Source organism: Oncorhynchus mykiss, chromosome 29 (assembly GCF_057628025.1).
Source record: "Oncorhynchus mykiss isolate SJ-2025 chromosome 29, ASM5762802v1, whole genome shotgun sequence".
NCBI classification, from domain to species: domain Eukaryota; kingdom Metazoa; phylum Chordata; class Actinopteri; order Salmoniformes; family Salmonidae; genus Oncorhynchus; species Oncorhynchus mykiss.
In genome coordinates this window covers 441955-465311 of record NC_143050.1, presented here as the reverse complement: position 1 = coordinate 465311, position 23357 = coordinate 441955, and the positions used below count along the sequence as shown (strand labels likewise).

The following is a 23357-nucleotide window of genomic DNA, read 5'->3' as shown; positions in this document are numbered from 1 at the left end:
GAGGTGACAACCCCACCACCACGGCGCATGTCCCCACCACCACCACGGCGCATGTCCCCCACCACCACCACGGCGCATGTCCCCCCCCCCACCACCACGGCGCATGTCCCCCCCCCCACCACCACGGCGCATGTCCCCCCCACCACCACCACGGCGCATGTCCCCCCCCCACCACCACGGCGCATGTCCCCCCCACCACCACGGCGCATGTCCCCCCCCACCACAGCGCATGTAATTTGTCATTTGAATGTTACTTTGTTCATGGTTTGAATGGTTCTCTTCTCTATATCTTCACCGTGTGTTCCTCTGTTTCATACGCAAACCTGGCTAACTGTGTGTGTGTTAGGTGGAGACTGACAAGGCCACGGTGGGGTTTGAGCTGTTGGAGGACTGTTACCTGGCTAAGATCCTGGTAGCTGAAGGAACTGGAGTTTCCGTGGGCTCTGTCATCTGCATCACTGTCGACAGGTACGTCTGTGTGTGTTGTCCACAGGGGTGTGTGTTTGAGTCTATTTTACCGTGTGTGTGTGTTCTAACCTCTCTGTGTGTGTGTTCTAACCTCTCTGTGTTTTATCAGTGCTGATCTGATCCCAGCCTTTAAGGACCTGACGTTGGACAAGCTGGCTGCTAGCTCCGCCCCTTCTGCAGCTGCCCCTCCCCCCCCCACTGCTGTCGCCCCTGGAAGCTCCCTACCACCCCACATGAAGGTGGGACACACCTTACATTTTCCTGTACTAAACACTTTCAATTAAGATTGTTTCAAGTCCCCGACCAGTCTGCGTCTCCGGTCCATTTAGTCTTATCAGGAACCCTGTGTGTTAGGTGTGTCTGCCAGCCCTGTCTCCTACTATGACCATGGGGACAGTGCAGCGCTGGGAGAAGAAGGTTGGAGAGAAACTCAGTGAAGGAGATCTACTGGCGGAGATAGAGACCGACAAGGCTACCATCGGTCAGTACACACACCCACGGGGTATACACACCACACACACACCCATGGGGTATACACACCACCCACGGGGTATACACACCACACACACCACCCACGGGGTATACACACCACACACACACCCATGGGGTATACACACCACACCATAGACACACAAGACTACCATCGGTCAGTACACACACCCATGGGGTATACACACCACACACACCACCCATGGGGTATACACACCACACCATAGACACACAAGGCTACCATCGGTCAGTACACACACCCATGGGGTATACACACCACCCACGGGGTAATCACACCACACACACCACCCATGGGGTATACACACCACCCACGGGGTATACACACCACACACACCACCCATGGGGTATACACACCACACCATAGAAACACAAGGCTACCATCGGTCAGTACACACACCCACGGGGTATACACACCACACACACCCACAGGGTATACACACCACACCATAGACACACAAGGCTACCATCGGTCAGTACACACACCCACGGGGTATACACACCACACACACACACACGGGGTATACACACCACACACACCACCCATGGGGTATACACACCACACCATAGACACACAAGGCTGTCACGAACCGGCTCAAAGCCCGTAACAAAGGGAGACAACGTGGAGATAAGGAGTAACAAAAGATATTTATTAACTAAAGCAACTAAGGAAAATATACAATGATGTGTGTAATCAGTAATCAGTAGCGTAAGTGAGTGTTTTGCATGCATGAATGTGATAATGCAGGGTGTTGAAAGGTGCCAAAGCAAACAAACAAAAGGTCAACAAGAACCACAACACAATCTACAAATGTCTGCATGGAGAGAGTCTCCTCCATGAATGGGGAAGGGGTGTATTTATCCTGGGAAACACCTGGGCCCAGGTGTTTCCCATGTAGCTGACGACCCTCTCAACTCCGCCCACCGGCATCCTAATAAGGAAACAAGAACAAAGACAAAATACGGCAGACAGAGTGGGAGGGTCGTCACAAGGCTACCATCGGTCAGTACACACACCCACGGGGTATACACACCACACACACCCACAGGGTATACACACCGTAGACACAAGGCTACCATCGGTCAGTACACACCACAGACTGTACACACACAATGTATAAACACACAGACAGACTGTACACTCAGTGTGATTTCAATTGTGTGTGTGTGATTTAAATTGTGTGTGTGTGTGTGTGTGTGCAGGGTTTGAGGTGCAGGAGGAGGGTTACCTGGCGAAGATCATGGTGTCTGAGGGAACGCGTGACGTTCCTCTGGGCGCTCCTCTCTGCATCATCGTGGAGAAGGAGAGTGACATCGCTGCCTTCAGCGACTATGTAGAGGCAGCGGGGACTGATGTCTCCACCCCACCCCCTGCTCCTGCACCAGCACCGGTAAAACACACCCTAACCCCCTTCCCAGCACCGGTAACACACACCCTAGCCCCCTCCCCCGGTACCGGTAAAACACACCCAAACCCCCTTCCCCAGCACCGGTAACACACACCCAAACCCCCTCCCCCAGCACTGGTAAAACACACCCTAACCCCCTCCCCCAGCACCGGTAAAACACACCCTAACCCCCTCCCCAGCACCGGTAACACACACCCTAACCCCCTCCCCCGGTACCGGTAAAACACACCCTAACCCCCTTCACCAGCACCGGTAACACACACCCTATCCCCCTTCACCAGCACCGGTAACACACACCCTAACCCCCTCCCCGGCACCGGTAACACACACCCTAACCCCCTCCCCAGCACCGGTAACACACACCCTAACCCCCTTCACCAGCACCGGTAACACACACCCTAACCCCCTCCCCCGGCACTGGTAACACACACCCTAACCCCCTCCCCCAGCACTGGTAAAACACACCCTAACCCCCTCCCCAGCACCGGTAACACACACCCTAACCCCCTCCCCCGGTACCGGTAAAACACACCCTATCCCCCTCCCCAGCACCGGTAACACACACCCTAACCCCCTCCCCCGGTACCGGTAAAACACACCCTAACCCCCTCCCCCAGCACCGGTAACACACACCCTAACCCCCTCCCCAGCACCGGTAACACACACCCTAACCCCCTCCCCCGGCACCGGTAACACACACCCTAACCCCCTTCCCCAGCACCGGTAACACACACCCTAACCCCCTTCCCCAGCACCGGTAACACACACACTAACCCCCTTCACCAGCACCGGTAACACACACCCTATCCCCCTTCACCGGCACCGGTAACACACACCCTAACCCCCTCCCCCGGCACCGGTAACACACACCCTAACCCCCTACCCCAGCACCGGTAACACACACCCTAACCCCCTCCCCCGGCACTGGTAACACACACCCTAACCCCCTACCCCAGCACTGGTAAAACACACAGGCGTTTTATGGGTTCCTGACCAATTCTTGTGTTGTTCTTTGTTTTTTTTACATTGATCTCAACTTTTTTACTACATAATGTTTCTGCCATCGTTTCCTTTGACCGAAAACAGCTTCTGGACACCAGAACAGCGCTCACTAACCTTTAATTTGGATGACAATTTCTACATCGAGTCGGCAGTGGAAGCGGCTGTGAAAGAGGCAGTCGAGGCAGCATGCTGACAAGACTATGTTGGTGAACAAATCAATTGCCTCTACACCTCTAACGTACAATCACTAGAGGACAAACTGGACAGGTTCCATTCGAGACTATCAACGGGACCTGAACAACTGGAACATTCTATGTTTCTTGGAGTCGTGGCTGAACAAGGACATGGATATACATCCCGCTCGTTTCTCCATGCATCGTCTAGACCGGACAGCGTCTTTGGGTAAGATGAAGAGAGGAGGGGTGTGTCTCTTTGCTAACATTCACCAGGATGCGTACACCGAGCAGACAACCATACATTCAGAACACCGTAGTCCCTGTGCCCAAGAACACCAAGTTAACCTGCCTAAATGACTACTTCCCCGTAGCACATGCTTTGAAAGGCTGGTCATGGTTCACATCAACACATTCATCCCAGAAACCCTAGACCCACTCCAATTCGCATACAACCCCTACAGATCCACAGATGACTCAAACTCTATTGCACTCCACACTGCCCTTTACCACCTGGACAGAAGGAACACCTATGTGAGAATGCTGTTCATTGACTACAGCTCAGCGTTCAACACCATAGTCCCCTCCAAGGTCATCACAAAGCTAAGGACCCTGGGACTAAACACCTCCCTCTGCAATTGGATCCTGGACTTCCTGACGGGCCGCCCCCAGGTGCTGAGGGTAGGCATCAACACAGATGTGAAGAACGCACAACAACGCCTCTTCCCCCTCAGGAGGCTGAAAAGATTTGTCATGGGCCCTCGGCACCATTGAGAGCATCTTGACTGGCTGCATCACCCCTTGGTATGGCAACTGCTTGGCATTTGACCGCAAGGAGCTACAGAGGGTAGTGTGACATTGCCCAGTACAGCACTGGTGCAGAGCTTATCACCACCCAGGACCTCTATACCTGGCGGTGTCAGAGGAAGGCGGTAAAAACTGTCAGGCTCCAGCCACCCAAGTCATGGACTGTTCTTTCTGCTTCTGCAAAGCATGCGATACCGATGTACAAAGTCTAGAACCAACAGGACCCTGAACAGCTTCCACCCCCAAGCCATAAGATTGCTAAATAGCTACCCAAACCATCTGCATTGACCCCCTTTTGCACTCTTTTGAATCATCACATAAACAGCTGCTACTGCTTATTATATATCCTGTTGCCTAGTCACTTAACCCCTACCTATATGTACATATCTACCACAATTACCTCAAACACCTGCACATCAACTCGATACTGGTGCCCTGTATATATCGCCCAGCTCTACTCAATATGGATGTGTGTCCGTATCGCCCAGCTCTACTCGATATGGATGTGTAGCTAGCGTTGTTAGAGATCTTGTATTTTAACATGTTAGCTAGCGTTGTTAGAGATCTTGTATTATAACATGTTAGCTAGCGTTGTTAGAGATCTTGTATTATAACATGTTAGCTAGCGTTGTTAGATCTTGTATTATAAGATGTTAGCTAGCGTTGTTAGATCTTGTATTTTAACATGTTAGCTAGCGTTGTTAGAGATCTTGTATTATAACATGTTAGCTAGCATTGTTAGAGATCTTGTATTATATATAACATGTTAGCTAGCGTTGTTAGATCTTGTATTATATATAACATGTTAGCTAGCGTTGTTAGATCTTGTATTTTAACATGTTAGCTAGCGTTGTTAGAGATCTTGTATTTTAACATGTTAGCTAGCGTTGTTAGAGATCTTGCTACATTTTCCAGATAGTTCTCTGACAGACTAGAGAATAACAGAACATCAAGTCATAGCGACACGTGGCAACAACACTGTGTGTCTTCTAGGTTGTTGCCCCCACTCCTGCAGCAGCTAGCCCAGCTCATGTGGCCCCGGCAACCCCAAGGAAAGGGCGTGTCTTCGCCAGTCCGCTAGCCAAGAAGCTCGCTGCAGAGAAGGGCATTGACCTGGCCCAGGTCAGCGGTGAGTGTCCACACACACACACACACACGCGCACACCTTCCTCTCTCTGACACATGCTTTTTGTTTGTGTGTGTGTTTCAGGCTCCGGTCCTGATGGTAGAGTCACCAGGAAAGACATTGAGACTTTCGTCCCCCCCAAGGCTGCCCCTGCTGTAAGTCACCACACACTCACTTTACTGCATTTATCCTAAATGTTTTGTTTTTTATACTTACCATTGATACATATTGAGCATAAAACATTGTCTGTAGACCCATCTGATGCAATGTTCGGTCTAGACTGGATTGGTTTTCTGATGCAATGTTCGATCTAGACTGGATTGGTTTTCTGATGCAATGTTCGATCTAGACTGGATTGGTTTTCTGATGCAATGTTCGATCTAGACTGGATTGGTTTTCTGATGCAATGTTCGATCTAGACTGGATTGGTTTTCTGATGCAATGTTCGATCTAGACTGGATTGGTTTTCTGATGCAATGTTCACTTTAGACTGGATTGGTTTTCTGATGGTGTGTAGGCTCCTGTTGCTGCAGCCCCTCCTTCCCCGGCTAGCCACGCCCCTACACCTGCCCCGGGTGTTGCCGTGCCAACAGGCACCTTCACTGACGTTCCTATCAGCAACATCCGCAGGGTAATGCACACACACACACACTAGTCCTGAGCAATTAAGCGATGTCGGTTCAATTACTTGAATACAATTTAGTAAAAAAAAAAAAATTGTGAGCCCAATGCGCCATTTCTCTGGAGAGAAATCAAATCATTCACTAGAGAAATTAAGTCAAGAACTATGTGGGACACTGGGCTGAAGCGCTGTAGTTTTCATAAAGTAAATATTCAACCTAGTTCAGAGCAGGAACGTGATAATTAACTACAATGACCATAATCCATTGCGCCTGTTCCACCTGGACAGAGATGGATACACTTTTACACCTGCTACGTTAGGTTATATACACATCGACCGCATGACAGAGGAATTTAGCCTACACAACAATGAGAAAGAGGGATAGAGTTTGTGAAAGTATGCCTTATCTATTGTGAACTAGTCAAATGAGCTCCCGAGTGGCACTGCATCTCAGTGCAAGAAGCATCACTACAGTCCCTGGTTCGTATCCAGGCTGAATCACATCTGGCCGTGATTGGGAGTTCCGGTCAAACCCATCGTCTGGCTGACTTGCCTAGTTAAATAAAGGTTAAATAAAAATGAGGGCAGACAGCTCTGCAGCAAATTTATGCAGGCTAGCTAAATACGATGACTAAAGACTGTTCAGTCTGGTGAATAGGAGGACTAAAGACTGTCTGGTGAATAGGAGGACTAAAGACTGTCTGGTGAATAGGAGGACTAAAGACTGTCTAGTGAATAGGAGGACTAAAGACTGTCTGGTGAATAGGAGGACCAAAGACTGTACAGTCTGGTGAATAGGAGGACTAAAGATTGTACAGTCTGGTGAATAGGAGGACTAAATACAGTCTGGTGAATAGGAGGACTAAAGACCGTCTGGTGAATAGGAGGACTAAAGACAGTCTGATGAATAGGAGGACTAAGGACAGTCTGATGAATAGGAGGATTAAAGACTGTCTGGTAAATAGGAGGATTAAAGGCTGTACAGTCTGGTGAATAGGAGGACTAAAGACTGTAGGAGGATTAAAGACGGGTGTCTGGTGAATTGGAGGACTAAAGACTCTGGTGAATTGGAGGACTAAAGAAGTCTGGTGAATAGGAGGACTAACGAGTGTACAGTCTGTTGAATAGGAGGACTAAAGACAGTCTGTTGAATAGGAGGACCAAAGACTGTTCAGTCTGGTGAATAGGAGGACTAAAGAGTGTACAGTCTGGTGAATAGGAGGACTAAAGACTGTCTGGTGAATAGAAGGACTAAAGACTGTCTGGTGAATAGGAGGACCAAAGACTGTTCAGTCTGGTGAATAGGAGGACTAAAGACTGTCTGGTGAATAGAAGGACTAAAGACTGTCTGGTGAATAGGAGGACCAAAGACTGTTCAGTCTGGTGAATAGGAGGACTAAAGACTGTCTGGTGAATAGGAGGACCAAATACTGTACAGTCTGGTGAATAGGAGGACCAAAGACTGTACAGTCTGGTGAATAGGAGGACCAAAGAATGTACAGTCTGGTGAATAGAGGACCAAAGACTGTACAGTCTGGTGAATAGGAGGATTAAATACTGTACAGTCTGGTGAATAGGAGGATTAAAGACTGTACAGTCTGGTGAATAGGAGGATTAACGACTGTACAGTCTGGTGAATAGGAGGATTAAAGACTGTACAGTCTGGTGAATAGGAGGATTAAAGACTGTACAGTCTGGTGAACAGGAGGATTAAAGACTGTACAGTCTGGTGAATAGGAGGACTAAAGACAGTCTGGTGAATAGGAGGACTAAAGACAGTCTGGTGAATAGGAGGACTAAAGACAGTCTGGTGAATAGGAGGATTAAGGACAGTCTGGTAAATAGGAGGATTAAAGACTGTACAGTCTGGTGAATTGGAGGATTAAAGACTGTACAGTCTGATGAATAGGAGGATTAAATACTGTCTGGTGAATAGGAGGATTAAAGGCTGTACAGTCTGGTGAATAGGAGGACTAAAGACTGTAGGAGGATTAAAGACTGTCTGGTGAATTGCAGGACTAAAGACTGTCTGGTAAATAGGAGGATTAAATGCTGTACAGTCTGGTGAATAGGAGGACTAAAGACTGTCTGGTGAATTGGAGGACTAAAGAAGTCTGGTGAATAGGAGGACTAACGAGTGTACAGTCTGGTGAATAGGAGGACTAAAGACTGTCTGGTGAATAGGAGGACTAAGGGGTGTACTGTCTGATGAATAGGAGGACTAAAGAGTGTACAGTCTGGTGAATAAAAACTGTACAGTCTGAATAGGAGGACTAAAGACTGTCTGGTGAATAGGAGGACTAAAGACTGTCTGGTGAATAGGAGGACTAAAGACTGTCTGGTGAATAGGAGGACTAAAGAAGTCTGGTGAATAGAAGGACTAAAGACTGTCTGGTGAATAGGAGGACTAAGGGGTGTACTGTCTGATGAATAGGAGGACTAAAGAGTGTACAGTCTGGTGAATAAAAACTGTACAGTCTGAATAGGAGGACTAAAGACTGTCTGGTGAATAGGAGGACTAAAGACTGTCTGGTGAATAGGAGGACTAAAGACTGTCTGGTGAATAGCAGGACTAAAGACTGTCTGGTGAATAGGAGGACTAAAGACTGTCTGGTGAATAGGAGGACTAAAGACTGTCTGGTGAATAGGAGGACTAAAGACTGTCTGGTGAATAGGAGGACTAAAGACTGTCTGGTGAATAGGAGGACTAAAGACTGTCTGGTGAATAGGAGGACTAAAGACTGTCTGGTGAATAGGAGGACTAAAGACTGTCTGGTGAATAGGAGGACTAAAGACTGTCTGGTGAATCGGAGGACTAAAGACTGTCTGGTGAATAGGAGGACTAAAGACTGTCTGGTGAATAGGAGGACTAAAGACTGTCTGGTGAATATGATGATTAAAGACTGTACAGTCGGGTGAATAGGATGACTAAAGACTGTACAGTCGGGTGAATAGGATGACTAAAGACTGTACAGTCTTGTGAATAGGGGGACTAAAGACTGTCTGGTGAATAGGAGGACAAAAGACTGTACAGTCTGGTGAATAGGATGATTAAAGACTGTACAGTCTTGTGAATAGGGGGACTAAAGACTGTCTGGTGAATAGGAGGACTGAAGACTGTACAGTATAGTGAATAGGAGGATTAAAGACTGCACAGGCTGGTGAATAGGACTAAAGACTGTACAGTCTTGTGAATAGGAGGACTAAAGACTGTCTGATGAATTGGAGGATTAACGACTGTACAGTCTGGTGAATAGGAGGACTAAAGACTGTCTGGTGAGCACAGAGATGTTAGATGGTTGTCTGGCTGATACTGCCTCTGATGAGATGATGACTAAGGAATTAAATATAATAAAGTCATCAAATAAAAACAAAGTAATATACTCAACTGAAAATGTGGCTTTAATTTTCATTCAAATAGTCAAGTCTTCTTGTCATTATTTCATAATACATTTAATGTTTTAAAAATAATCGTGGTTAATCGTGGAAACTGAACCGACCTTAAAACGCACCAATCGCTCAGCACTAACACACGTACACACACCAGTTACCTACATATCTGAAAGATATCTTCACCATTATGTTAAACATTGTTCTGTGTGTCCAGGTGATATTGTTATTGTTGTTACCTAGGTGATAGCCCAGAGGTTGATGCAGTCTAAACAGACCATTCCCCACTACTACCTGTCTGTTGACGTCAACATGGACCAAGTCCTGGAACTACGCACGGAGCTCAACGCTGTGAGTCTGTCTGTCTAACCCTTACTCTGTGAATAGACAGGACTTAGCTTCCTTAGTAGAGAGGTTGCCTGGGTCCTTCTGTACCTTGTGTCAGTTTGACCCCCAGCACCTGGATGAGTTTCTAAGCATGCCTCGGAGAGATATTGTGAGATTCTGGGAAAACTCTGTCCTCTCCTGAACTACTCCGTGACCCGGAAACTGGTAAATGGTGGTCTGATGTAGGAGATTGTTAATGAATTAATAATCAACAGTCGAAAGGAGGCTAAGGAGAAGGAGACTAAGGATGCTCGTGTGTGTCTGACGGGCTCCCTATCACAGAAGCGTTTTGAAATCCGCCACACCCCCTTTGAATCAGCCGTTGTTCTCTCGGAGGAGAGAGGCATGCACACATTTAAAAACAACATGCTACTTGGAGAAACATTAGTGCTTGGCGCCAGTGCAGCGTCAACGCTCAGTATTGCAGGTGCTACATACACTGTCACAGAGCACAATCCCGTGCTACATACACTGTCACAGAGCACAGTCCCGTGCTACATACACTGTCACAGAGCACAGTCCCGTGCTACATACACTGTCACAGAGCACAGTCCCGTGCTACATACACTGTCACAGAGCACAGTCCCGTGCTACATACACTGTCACAGAGCACAGTCCCGTGCTACATACACTGTCACAGAGCACAGTCCCGTGCTACATACACTGTCACAGAGCACAGTCCCGTGCTACATACACTGTCACAGAGCACAGCCCCGTGCTACATACACTGTCACAGAGCACAGTCCCGTGCTACATACACTGTCACAGAGCACAGTCCCGTGCTACATACACTGTCACAGAGCACAGTCCCGTGCTACATACACTGTCACAGAGCACAATCCCGTCAATGGAAATCTGCTTAGGTGGATACATCGATCCACAGTTCTTCATCAGGAAATATGAAAGGACTCAAGTATGCGTAAATTCAAGCACTCACAGTCATGACAAACAACCAAAGAAAAGAGCTATCGCTGACAAGGGGCCTGACAACTTCTCATTTAACTGAGTTCTTTTGAAGCCTATTTAATCAATTAAATCACAACAACTGACAAGTTCATTACAACCTCCAAAATAATCTCTATTGGCCTATTATATAATCTGATTTCATATGTTACTTTCCACTAACCTCCCAAATAATCTCTATTGGCCTATTATATAATCTGATTTCATATGTTACTTTCCACTAACCTCCCAAATAATCTCTATTGGCCTATTATATAATCTGATTTCATATGTTACTTTCCACTAACCTCCCAAATAATCTCTATTGGCCTATTATATAATCTGATTTCATATGTTACTTTCCACTAACCTCCCAAATAATCTCTATTGGCCTATTATATAATCTGATTTCATATGTTACTTTCCACCAACCTCCCAAATAATCTCTATTGGCCTATTATATAATCTGATTTCATATGTTACTTTCCACTAACCTCCCAAATAATCTCTATTGGCCTATTATATAATCTGATTTCATATGTTACTTTCCACCAACCTCCCAAATAATCTCTATTGGCCTATTATATAATCTGATTTCATATGTTACTTTCCACTAACCTCCCAAATAATCTCTATTGGTCCATTTGTATCAGCTGATTTCATGTTTCCACCAATGACCATAGGTTTCTTCCCCGCTTTCTACAGCTCTGAGCCAAGCATCGGCAGCAGACAGTAAAACCCAGTGTATTTTATTTTTTATCTTATTCTGGGGGGGAAATGCAACGGCAGAAATGTAGCTGCTTTCATTGATTACAGCGAGACCAATTTATTTCCAGTTTCAAATAAAACAATTTCCCAAATTGGGATTATTAAAGTAATACTCTACTCTCCTTCCTAGGAGGTAAAGGCCCAGAACATCAAGCTGAGTGTGAATGATTTCATCATTAAAGCCAGCTCTCTGGCCTGCCTCAAGGTCCCGGAAGCCAACTCCCAATGGCTCGACTCTGTCATCCGACAGTGAGTACCTCTTTCTGTCTGCCTCCCCTTGTCTGCCTCCCCTTGTCTGTCTGCCTCCCCTTGTCTGTCTGTCTGCCTCCCCTTGTCTGTCTGTCTGCCTCCCCTTGTCTGTCTGTCTGCCTCCCCTTGTCTGTCTGTCTGCCTCCCCTTGTCTGTCTGTCTCCCCCTCTCTGTCTCCCCTTGTCTGTCTCAAGGGCTTTATTGGCAATGGACACACATACTGAGCCCTAGGACCATGCCCAAGGACTACCTGACATGATGACTCCTTGCTGTCCCCAGTCCACCTGACTGTGCTGCTGCTCCAGTTTCAACTGTTCTGCCTTATTATTATTCGACCATGCTGGTCATTTATGAACATTTGAACATCTTGGCCATGTTCTGTTATAATCTCCACCCGGCACAGCCAGAAGAGGGCTGGCCACCCCACATAGCCTGGTTCCTCTCTAGGTTTCTTCCTAGGTTTTGGCCTTTCTAGGGAGTTTTTCCTAGCCACAGTGCTTCTACACCTGCATTGCTTGCTGTTTGGGGTTTTAAGCTGGGTTTCTGTACAGCACTTTGAGATATCAGCTGATGTACGAAGGGCTTTATAAATACATTTGATTTGACATATGTATTTACCCTGGTGTTTGTTCTTCACTGGTTTACCTTTTCTTGTGGCAACAGGTCACAAATCTTGCTGCTGTGACGGCACACTGGTATTTCACCCAGTAGATATGGGAGTTTATCATTATTGGCTTAGTTTTCAAATTCTTTGTGGATCTGTGTAATTGGAGGGAAGGTTTGGGAATCGCTTTCTTTTAGGTGGTTGTAGAATTTAACGGCTATTTTCTGGATTTTGATAATTAGTGGGTATCGGTCTAATTCTGCTCTGCATGCATTATTTGGTGTTTTACGTTGTACACAGAGGATATTTTTTGCGGATTTCTGCATGCAGAGTCTCAATTTTGTGTTTGTCCCATTTTGTGAATTCTTGGTTGGTGAGCGGACCCCAGACCTCACAACCATCTATAACTGATTCAAGTTTTTTTTAGCCAGATTCTAGTTGGTATGTCGAATTTTATGTTCATTTTGATGGCATAGAAGGCCCCTCTTGCCTTGTCTCAGCTCGTTCACAGCTTTGTGGAAGTTACCTGTGGCGCTGATGTTTAGGCCGAAGTATGTATAGTTTTTTTGTGCTCTAGAGCAGTGATTCCCAAACACTTTAACCTCCAGCTGTACCCCCTCTAGCACCAGGGTCAGCGCACTCTCAACTGTTGTTTTTTGCCATCATTGTAAGCCTGCCTGCCACACGCACACTATACTTTATTATTTTTATTTTACATGGCAGTTAAGTCAGTTAAGAACAAATTCTTATTTTCAATGACGGCCTAGGTTAACTGCCTGTTCAGGGGCAGAACAACAGATTTGTACCTTGTCAGCTTGGGGATTCGAACTCGGTCGGTTGCTAGTCCAACGCTCTAACCACGAGGCTACGCTGCCAGTCCTGCCACTATACGATACATTTATTACTCATAGGAATGAGTGTGAGTTTTTGTCACAACCCGGCTCGTGGGAAGTGACAGAGCTTTTATAGGACCAGGGCACAAATAATAATATTATAATAATCAATCATTTTGCTCTTTATTTAGCCATCTTACATGTGAAACCTTATTTGTTCATCAAAAATTGTGAATAACTCACCACAGAGTACTCAGTCTTCAATCACTTTCTAAACACAGTATGTGCCTGTATCTAGTTTTCATGCTAGTGAATCCACCCTCACATAGGTATGTGGTTGCAAAGGGCATCTCAGTGTCTTAACAGCATGATTTGCTAAGGGTAGGATACTCTGAGCGAAGCCCTATCCAAAAATCCGCTTGTTGCAATTTCGATGAGGCTCTCTTGTTCAGATATCGGTAAGTGGACTGGAGGCCGGGCATGAAAGGGATAACGAATCCAGTTGTTTGTGTCGTGCGTTTCACACCACAACCACTCACGTCACACCACCCAAAAACACATTTTTGGATAGGTCAAGTTTTTGTGTGTGTGTGTGTGTGTAGGAACCATGTGGTGGACGTGAGTGTGGCGGTGAGTACACCCAACGGTCTGATAACGCCCATCGTGTTCAACGCCCACACCAAGGGACTGGCTGCTATCAGTTCTGATGTCTCAGCCCTGGCTGCCAAGGCCCGCGACGGGAAACTACAGCCGCATGAGTTCCAGGTAACTACCAACTACACACTAAAAACAAATGATTACACACTAAAAACAAATGTGTTAAACACTTCTGCAACATTAGTTGGTCCCACAGGTTCCAGGAGTTGAATCCTCTAAAACTGTGCGTTTCAGGGAGGCACGTTTACCATCTCTAACCTGGGAATGTTTGGCGTCAAGAACTTCTCAGCCATCATTAACCCTCCCCAGGCCTGTATTCTGGCAGTAGGGGGCTCAGAGAAGAGACTGCTGCCCGCTGACAATGAGAAAGGGTAACTACACTACCACTATACTATACTACTACTACTATAGCTACACTATACTAGGCTAAAATACTACCCCAGGCCTGTATACTGAACGGGTAAATACACTACCAGGGGTCTTCAAACTTTTCTTCCCCAGGGACACCCATCCTAACCCACCTTTTAAGCTAAAGTCATTCCCCTACCCAAGAATAGTAAAGCTCCCTTCACTGGCTCAAATAGCCGACCAATCAGCCTGTTACCAACCCTTAGTAAACTTCTGGAAAAAATTATGTTTGACCAGGGGGGGTAAACACATATACACCCACCAGTTTTCCGCATTTTATTTAAAATATATATATATTTATTTTTTTCTCACTTTACCAATTTAGATTTTTGTGTATGTCCATGACATGATATCCAAATAAAGATACATTTAAATTACAGGATGTGTTGCAACAAAATAGGAAAAACACCAAGAGGGATGAATACAAGGCTCTGTACCACAGCGACTGAAACGACTCCAACACTTATCGAAGAGCTGCAGTTAGTTTCAATTTGTGGCAAGAAATAAGAAATAATAAGTCCTAAATATTTATAAAACTAAAAGCATTGTATTTGGGACCAATCATTCACGAAACCTCAACTACATCTCGTAATGAATAATGTGGAAATTGAGCAAATTGAGGTGACTAAAAGTGCTTGGAGTCACCCTGGATTGGAAACTGTCATGGTCAAAACATTACAACAGTAGCTAAGATGGGGAGGAGTCTGTCCATAATAAAGCGCTGCTCTGCCTTCTTAACAACACTGTCAACAAGGCAGGTCCCTACAGGCCCTAGTTTCTACCTTCTTAACAACACTGTCAACAAGGCAGGTCCTACAGGCCCTAGTTTCTACCTTCTTAACAACACTGTCAGCAAGGCAGGTCCTACAGGCCCTAGTTTCTACCTTCTTAACAACACTGTCAACAAGGCAGGTCCTACAGGCCCTAGTTTCTACCTTCTTAACAACACTATCAACAAGGCAGGTCCTACAGGCCCTAGTTTCTACCTTCTTAACAGCATTATCAACAAGGCAGGTCCTACAGGCCCTAGTTTCTACCTTCTTAACAACACTATCAACAAGGCAGGTCCTACAGGCCCTAGTTTCTACCTTCTTAACAGCACTATCAACAAGGCAGGTCCGACAGGCCCTAGTTTCTACCTTCTTAACAGCATTATCAACAAGGCAGGTCCGACAGGCCCTAGTTTCTACCTTCTTAACAGCACTATCAACAATAACCCTATCTCATCCCAACCCTATCTCATCCCAACCCTATCTCATCCCAACCCTATCTCATCCCAACCCTATCTCATCCCAACCCTATCTCATCCCAACCCTATCTCATCCCAACCCTATCCCATCCTAACCCTATCTCACCCCAACCCTTTCCCACCCTAACCATCCTATGTTACCAAAACCTGTGATGTCTTGTCATCAGGTAAATGATAATGGCTCATCGCTAACATGATTGAATGTGATATCGGGACGTTGACATGATTGAATGTGATATCGTGACTTCATCGTTGACGTGACTGAATGTGAAATTGTGACGTCATTGTTGACATGATTGAATGTGATACTTGTGATGTCATCGCGATATTAATAGGCTGCACGTTTCGTCACAATATCGTTGGACGCCCGACTAAGCGTTTTACTCGATGCATTGTCAATTGATGCTGATGAAAATTACAATATTGCCATCCGTCTAAAGGAAATGTGACAACATGATGATGGCAAAGTTGTTCCTACAAAATATTTGCCTACTTAAGCAATGTCATCGTATTTCCAAATCACACTGGTGTAATTTGATGGAAACAGTCATTAGCCTCCATTCAGAATGACTGGGCACCACTTGACTTTCAGGCACCAATATGGCTGCCCCTGCAGCGTCTGTAGAACAGTTATAACAATGGCATGACGTGACATAGGTGCCACCCATGAATTGACTGGACAGGGCCTTTTAATCTTAAGGTTGATCATACGCTGTTCTGTTATTTACTGTGTGTGTGTAGGTTTGATGTGGCCAGCATGATGTCGGTGACGTTAAGTTGTGACCATCGCGTGGTGGACGGAGCAGTGGGAGCTCAGTGGCTCGCAGAGTTCAGGAAGTTCCTGGAGAAGCCTGTCACCATGCTGCTCTGATTGGATAACACCCTCACCAGGCCACACTGTGGTTGGCTGGAGCCGTCGCCAAGCTGATTGGTGGAAACCGTTCATCATGTTTCTGTGATTGGCTGGCCCACCACAAGGACACTCCCCCTCCCCCTTAAAGGGGTGAGGCAGGACTCACTCCCCTCAGAATATAAGACACTTTTCCCTCTTCCTCTGTCTCTCGCCCTCCATAACTGTTGACATAGTTATTGACATAGTTACAGTTTAGCCTAGTGGCTGTGATGTCACTACAACATGTTGTTTATAAAGGTAACTGTTACAGTTGGGAGAAGATTGTGTTTAAAGTTTAAAAAAAATATGAGATTGGAGCTAAGAGTACGTTAGCAAAGAGAGAGAGAGACCTGAAGAGACACACAGACAAACACACACACTAGCCCAGCCCCTCTGATCAGCCTGCTATGTAGAACCAGTATAGTCACACTAGCCCAGCCCCTCTGATCAGCCTGCTATGTAGAACCAGTATAGTCACACACTAGCCCAGCCCCTCTGATCAGCCTGCTATGTAGAACCAGTATAGTCACACTAGCCCAGCCCCTCTGATCAGCCTGCTATGTAGAACCAGTATAGTCACACCATAGCCCAGGCCCTCTGATCAGCCTGCTATGTAGAACCAGTATAGTCACACACTAGCCCAGCCCCTCTATTCAGCCTGCTATGTAGAACCAATATAGTCACACACTAGCCCAGCCCCTCTGATCAGCCTGCTATGTAGAACCAGTATAGTCACACGCTATCCCAGCCCCTCTGATCAGCCTGCTATGTAGAACCAGTGTTGTTTATGTAAATACATTGACAGGAGGTCCACATCTCTGCTGGTTGTCTTCTCTCCATGGTAGGTAATTGAGCGATTGAATGTCACTGATTGGCCAGAGTTCAATCGCCTATAGCAGGTCTGAATCAGTCCCTGATTACAGAGGAAAGATGACAACTAGCCGTGCAGCTGACCTCCAGGTATGGAGCTGAGAACAGCTGATCTATCTTGTGATGCTCTATGATCAGCTGATCTAGCTTGTAATGCTCTATGATCAGCTGATCTATCTTGTGATGCTCTATGATCAGCTGATCTATCTTGTGATGCTCTATGATAGGGGTCTCCAACAGGTCCATCTACCAGTAGCTACCAGCCCACCTATGAGTAGTTCACCAAACTATTCTGAAAGTACATGCAATTGTCAGTATCAGACACAGAAAGCTCCCAACTACTATCTAAACAACACAAAGTTGACATTATCCCACCCCTGGTTAGCGACTATTGGCTTCAAAAGCCAAACCTAACACAATATCTGGCAATTATTTTCCAACAATATTGCCTCTGTCTGTGTGGTGTGCATGTTTTTCTATCACTCAGTGTGTAGCCAGTTAATATGATAACCGTCTTGTGGTTTTACAAAAAGACTTTCGGCAAAACCTTCTCAATTAAATGTTAACTGCAAAGTAGGCTTTTACCTGGCAGAAGCATATCATGAGTAAGTACGTCATTTGCATCTGTTATTTGTTAACTGCCATGAACTGAGCAGCAGCAGTCCAGAACCATCACTATATCAGCACATTAGATGGGACATTCCTCACTCCCCAGATTCACAATTAAAGGGCCAGATGCACAATTAAAGGGGAATTATACCCCAAAAAGTCTAAATTTGTTTGTTTTCTTCCAGACGCCCATAAAATGGCTTTGTGTGATTTAAGTATTGACATGGACTCAGAACATCCATTATGACACCTCCACTGTGGGGCTCTATAGGTCTTCTGATGTGATGTATTGACATGGACTCAGAACATCCATTATGACACCTCCACTGTGGGGCTCTATAGCTCTTCTGATGTGATGTATTGACATGGACTCAGAACATCCATTATGACACCTCCACTGTGGGGCTCTATAGGTCTTCTGATGTGATTTAATGACATGGACTCAGAACATCCATTATGACACCTCCACTGTGGGGCTCTATAGGTCTTCTGATGTGATGTATTGACATGGACTCAGAACATCCATTATGACACCTCCACTGTGGGGCTCTATAGCTCTTCTGATGTGATGTATTGACATGGACTCAGAACATCCATTATGACACCTCCACTGTGGGGCTCTATAGGTCTTCTGATGTGATTTAATGACATGGACTCAGAACATCCATTATGACACCTCCACTGTGGGGCTCTATAGGTCTTCTGATGTGATGTATTGACATGGACTCAGAACATCCATTATGACACCTCCACTGTGGGGCTCTATAGGTCTTCTGATGTGATTTAATGACATGGACTCAACCTAATGTCGTTGTTTCTCTATGAACAATTCTAACCATCATTTAGGAGAGAAAAAACAGATTTTATAGCCCCCCTTAGAGTTGTTTATGAATGAACTGTTATTTGACCAGGTATATTGACAGAAAACACAGTTCACTACTTTCTGAGTAGCAGGAAAGAGGAGAATGTGCCTACAGTGAGGGGAAAAGTATTTGATCCGCTGCTGATTGTGTACGTTTGCCCACTGACAAAGAAATGATCAGTCTAATTTTAATGGTAGGTTTATTTGAACAGTGAGAGACAGAATAACAACAACAAAAATCCAGAAAAAACGCATGTCAAAAATGTTATAAATTGATTTGCATTTTAATGAGGGGATCAAATAGTTTTTTCCCTCACTGTATTTGAAAGCTAGAAAGAAATGAGTAGCTGAAGACATCTCTAGCTCTTATGCTAGAAAAGGTTGGAGACCCCTGCTCTATGATCAGCTAATCTAGGATGGGTGGAGTCTTCATTTACAGTGGGAGGGGCTTTATTTATGACATCACCCCCTGACTAAGCACTCGGCCAATCCCCTTCTTCCCCTGGACATGTTATTATTTTCTAACCTGTTAACAAACATTCTGAACAGGAAACGTTGTGTATTTACATGACATCATCTGAAAACAAGTGAAACGCACAAAGAAGTGAAGCTGGATGTACCGTTGCCATGGGAATTATTGCTGAATAAATTGAGTCAAAATGAGCTACTATGGTGCTGTTGTGGAGAGTCCTATATTAATATATATATTAAAGCTCTGTTATATGTAATATATATATATTATACACTGAACAAAAATATAAATGTGTTGATCCCATGTTTCATGAGCTGAAATAAAAGATCCCAGAGATGTTCCATATGCACAAGAAGCTTATTGCTCTAAAATGTTGTCCTCACACTTGTTTACGTCCCTATTAGTGAGCATTTCTCCTTAGCCAAGATAATCCATCCACCTGACAGGTGTGGCATATCAAGAAGCTGATTAAACTGCATGATCATTACACAGGTGCACCTTGTGCTGGGGACAATAAAAAGGCACTCTAAAATGTGCAGTTTTGCCACACTGCCACAGATGTCTCAAGTTTTGAGGGAGCATGCAGTTGGCATGCTGACTGCAGGAATGTCCACCAGAGTTGTTGCCAGAGAATTGAATGTTCATTTCTCTACCATAAGCATTCTCCAACATCATTTTAGAATTTGGCAGTACTTCAAACCAACCTCAACCGCAGACCACGTGTATGGCGTCGTGTGTGCAAGTGGTTGTGAACAGAGTGCCCCATGGTGGGTTTATAGTATGGGCAGGCATACGCTACGGACAACGAACACAATTGCATTTTATCGATGGCAATTTGAACGCACAGAGATACCATGACGAGATCCTGAGGCCCGTTGTCGTGCCATTCATCCTCCTCCATCACCTCATGTTTCAGCATATTGCACGACCCATGTCGCAAGGATCTGTACACAATTCCTGGAAGATGAAAATGTCTCATATTGTCCATGGCCTTTATACTCACCAGGTATGTCACCCATTGAGCATGTTTGGGATGCTCTGGATTGACATGTATGACAGTGTTCCACTTCCTCCCATTATCCAGCAACTTCGCACAGCCATGGGGACAACATTCCACAGGCCACAATTAACAGCCTGATCAACTCGATGCGAAGGAGTTGTGTCGGGCTGCATGAGGCAAATGGTGGTCGCACCAGATAATGCTGTATTCCCAGTCATGTGAAATCAAAAATTAGGGCCTAATGAATTCATTTCAATTGACTGATTTCCTTATGTGAACTGTAACTCAGTAAAATCTTTGAAATTGTTGCATGTTAGGATTATATTTTTGTTCATATAGTGCATTCGGAAAGTATTCAGACCCCTTGGCTTTTTCCAGATTTTGTTATGTTACAGCCTTATTCTAAAACAAATGAAATAATAACTTTTTTTTAAATCTCAATCTACACACAAACCGAAAAGTTATTTTGAAAATTTTGCAAATGTATTAAAAATATATGACAGGAACATCTTATTTTCATAAGTATTCAGACCCTTTGCTATGAAACTTGAAATTGAGCTCAGGTGCATCCTGTTTCCATTGATCATAATTTTAGATGTTTCTACAATTTGATTGGAGTCCACATTTGGTAAATGCAATTGATTGAACATTATTTGGAAAGGCACACACCTGCATAGTGTAGAGGTCGACCGATTTTATAATTTTTCAACGCCGATACCGATACTGATTATTGGAGGACCAAAAAAGCCGATATCGATTAATCGGCTTATTTATTTATTTGTAATAATGTCAATTACAACAATACTGAATGAACACTATATAATACATAAATAAAATCTATTTAGTCCCAAATAAATAATGAAACATGTTCAATTTGGTTTAAATAATGCAAAAACAAAGTGTTGGAAAAGAAAGTAAAAGTGCAATATGTGCCATGTAAGAAAGCTAACGTTTAATTTCCTTGCTCAGAACATGAGAACATATGAAAGCTGGTGGTTCCTTTTAACACGAGTCTTAAATATTCCCAGGTAAAAAGTTTTAGGTTGTAGTTATTATAGGAATTATAGGACAATTTCTTCCTATACCTGTTCTTATAGGCTCTTTAGTATTGCCAGTGTAACAGTATACCTTCCGTCCCTCTCCTCCTGGGATCGAACGAGGAACACATCGACAACAGCCACCCTCGAAGCAGCGTTACCCATGCAGAGCAAGGGGAACAACTATTCCAAGTCTCAGAGCGAGTGACGTTTGAAACGCTATTCGAGCGCACCCCGCTAACTAGCTAGCCATTTCACATCGGTAACACCAGCCTAATCTCGGGAGTTGATAGGCTTGAAGTCAAAAACAGCAGAGCTGCTGGAAAAACGCACGAAAGTGCTGTTTGAATGAATGCTTACGATCCTGCTGGTGCCTACCATTGCTCAGTCAGACTGCTCTATCAAATCATAGACTTAATTATAACATAATAACACACAGAAATATGAGCCTTAGGTCATTAAGATGGTCGAATCTGGTCGAAAACAAAACATTTATTCTTTCAGTGAAATACGGAACCGTTCCGTATTTTATGTAACGGGTGGCATCCATAACTCTAAATATTCCTGTTACATTGCACAACCTTCAATGTTATGTCATAATTATGTAAAATTCTGGCAAATTAGCTCGCAATGAGCCAGGCAGCCCAAACAGTTGCTTATAGCCCGACTGCCTGCAATGAACGCAAGAGAAGTGACACAATTTCACCTGGTTAATATTGCCTGCTAACCTGGATTTCTTTTAGCTAAATATGCAGGTTTAAAAATATATACTTCTGTGTATTGATTTTAAGAAAGGCATTGATGTTTATGGTTCGGTACAATCGTGCAACGATTGTGCTTTTTTCGCAAATGCGCTTTTGTTAAATCATCCCGTTTGGCGAAGTTGGCTGTCTTTGTTAGGAAGAAATAGTCTTCACACAGTTCGCAACGAGCCAGGCGGCCCAAACTGCTGCATATACCCTGACTCTGTTGCAAGAGTCAGAGAAACAAAGAAATGTTAGCAGGCAATATTAACTAAATATGCAGGTTTAAAAATATATACTTCTGTGTATTGATTTTAAGAAAGGCATTGATGATTATGGTTAGGTACCTTTTTCGCGAATGCGCACCGCATCGATTATATGCAACGCAGGACATGCTAGATAAACTAGTAATATCATCAACCATGTGTAGTTAACTAGTGATTATGATTGATTGATTGATTGTTTTTTATAAGATAAGTTTAATGCTAGCTAGCAACTTACCTTGGCTTCTTACTACATTCGCGTAACAGGCAGGCTCCTCGTGGAGTGCAATGAGAGGCAGGTGGTTAGAGCGTTGGACTAGTTAACCGTAAGGTTGCAAGATTGAATCCCCGAGCTGACAAGGTAAAAATCTGTCGTTCTGCCCCTGAACAAGGCAGTTAACCCACCGTTCCTAGGCCATTGAAAATAAGAACGTGGTCTTAACTGACTTGCCTAGTTAAATAATGGTGTAAAAAAAAAAGAAAAAAATCTGACAAATTAGTGTCCTAAAATACCGATTTCCGATTGTTATAAAAACTTGAAATCGGCCCCAATTAATCGGGCCTAATTAATCGTCCATTCCGATTAATCGGTCGACCTCGAGCCTAGTGTCATGACGTTGGCCTGTTGGGGGAGGTTTATGACCCCCATAAATACCTTTCCCCTTTTTCCTGTCTCTACTCTACCAATGTGACTGTTGAAAATCCCTTTGTTAACAGAGAGTCTGGTAACATCGAAAGGTGAGAAACTGTACCATATTTTGGTAATCCAACCAGTTGAAAATATACATTGATACTTAATGAATATGATGTCAGATCAGTTGGCATCTGAGACATTATTACTGATGATAGGATGACATAAACTGTATCTTGGAAAGTCTACAAATTCTAGTTATCAGATTCACTTGGAATTGTTGTATAATTTCAATGTTTAAATATGAAACTATTTGTGAAAAGATTAAATGTAATTTCACTTCTTAAATGAGAGAACGGTTTGTCAAATTTTTGAGT

General features: G+C 44.6%; 1 protein-coding gene across 1 annotated transcript in view; it reads left to right on the top strand.

The window, feature by feature from the left end:
* LOC110509478 (dihydrolipoyllysine-residue acetyltransferase component of pyruvate dehydrogenase complex) overlaps nt 1–19497 on the top strand; it is a 33713-nt gene extending 14216 nt beyond the window's left edge. The window contains exons 3-14 of the mRNA XM_036968234.2: nt 347–468; nt 578–707; nt 823–949; nt 2179–2366; nt 5360–5495; nt 5577–5647; nt 6010–6123; nt 9748–9855; nt 11732–11850; nt 13890–14052; nt 14179–14315; nt 16343–19497. Coding sequence (XP_036824129.1) covers nt 347–468; nt 578–707; nt 823–949; nt 2179–2366; nt 5360–5495; nt 5577–5647; nt 6010–6123; nt 9748–9855; nt 11732–11850; nt 13890–14052; nt 14179–14315; nt 16343–16472 — 1545 coding nt within the window. The 3' untranslated portion in view covers nt 16473–19497. The remainder of the gene's footprint in view (nt 1–346; nt 469–577; nt 708–822; nt 950–2178; nt 2367–5359; nt 5496–5576; nt 5648–6009; nt 6124–9747; nt 9856–11731; nt 11851–13889; nt 14053–14178; nt 14316–16342) is intronic.
* Nucleotides 19498–23357: the final 3860 nt, after the last annotated feature.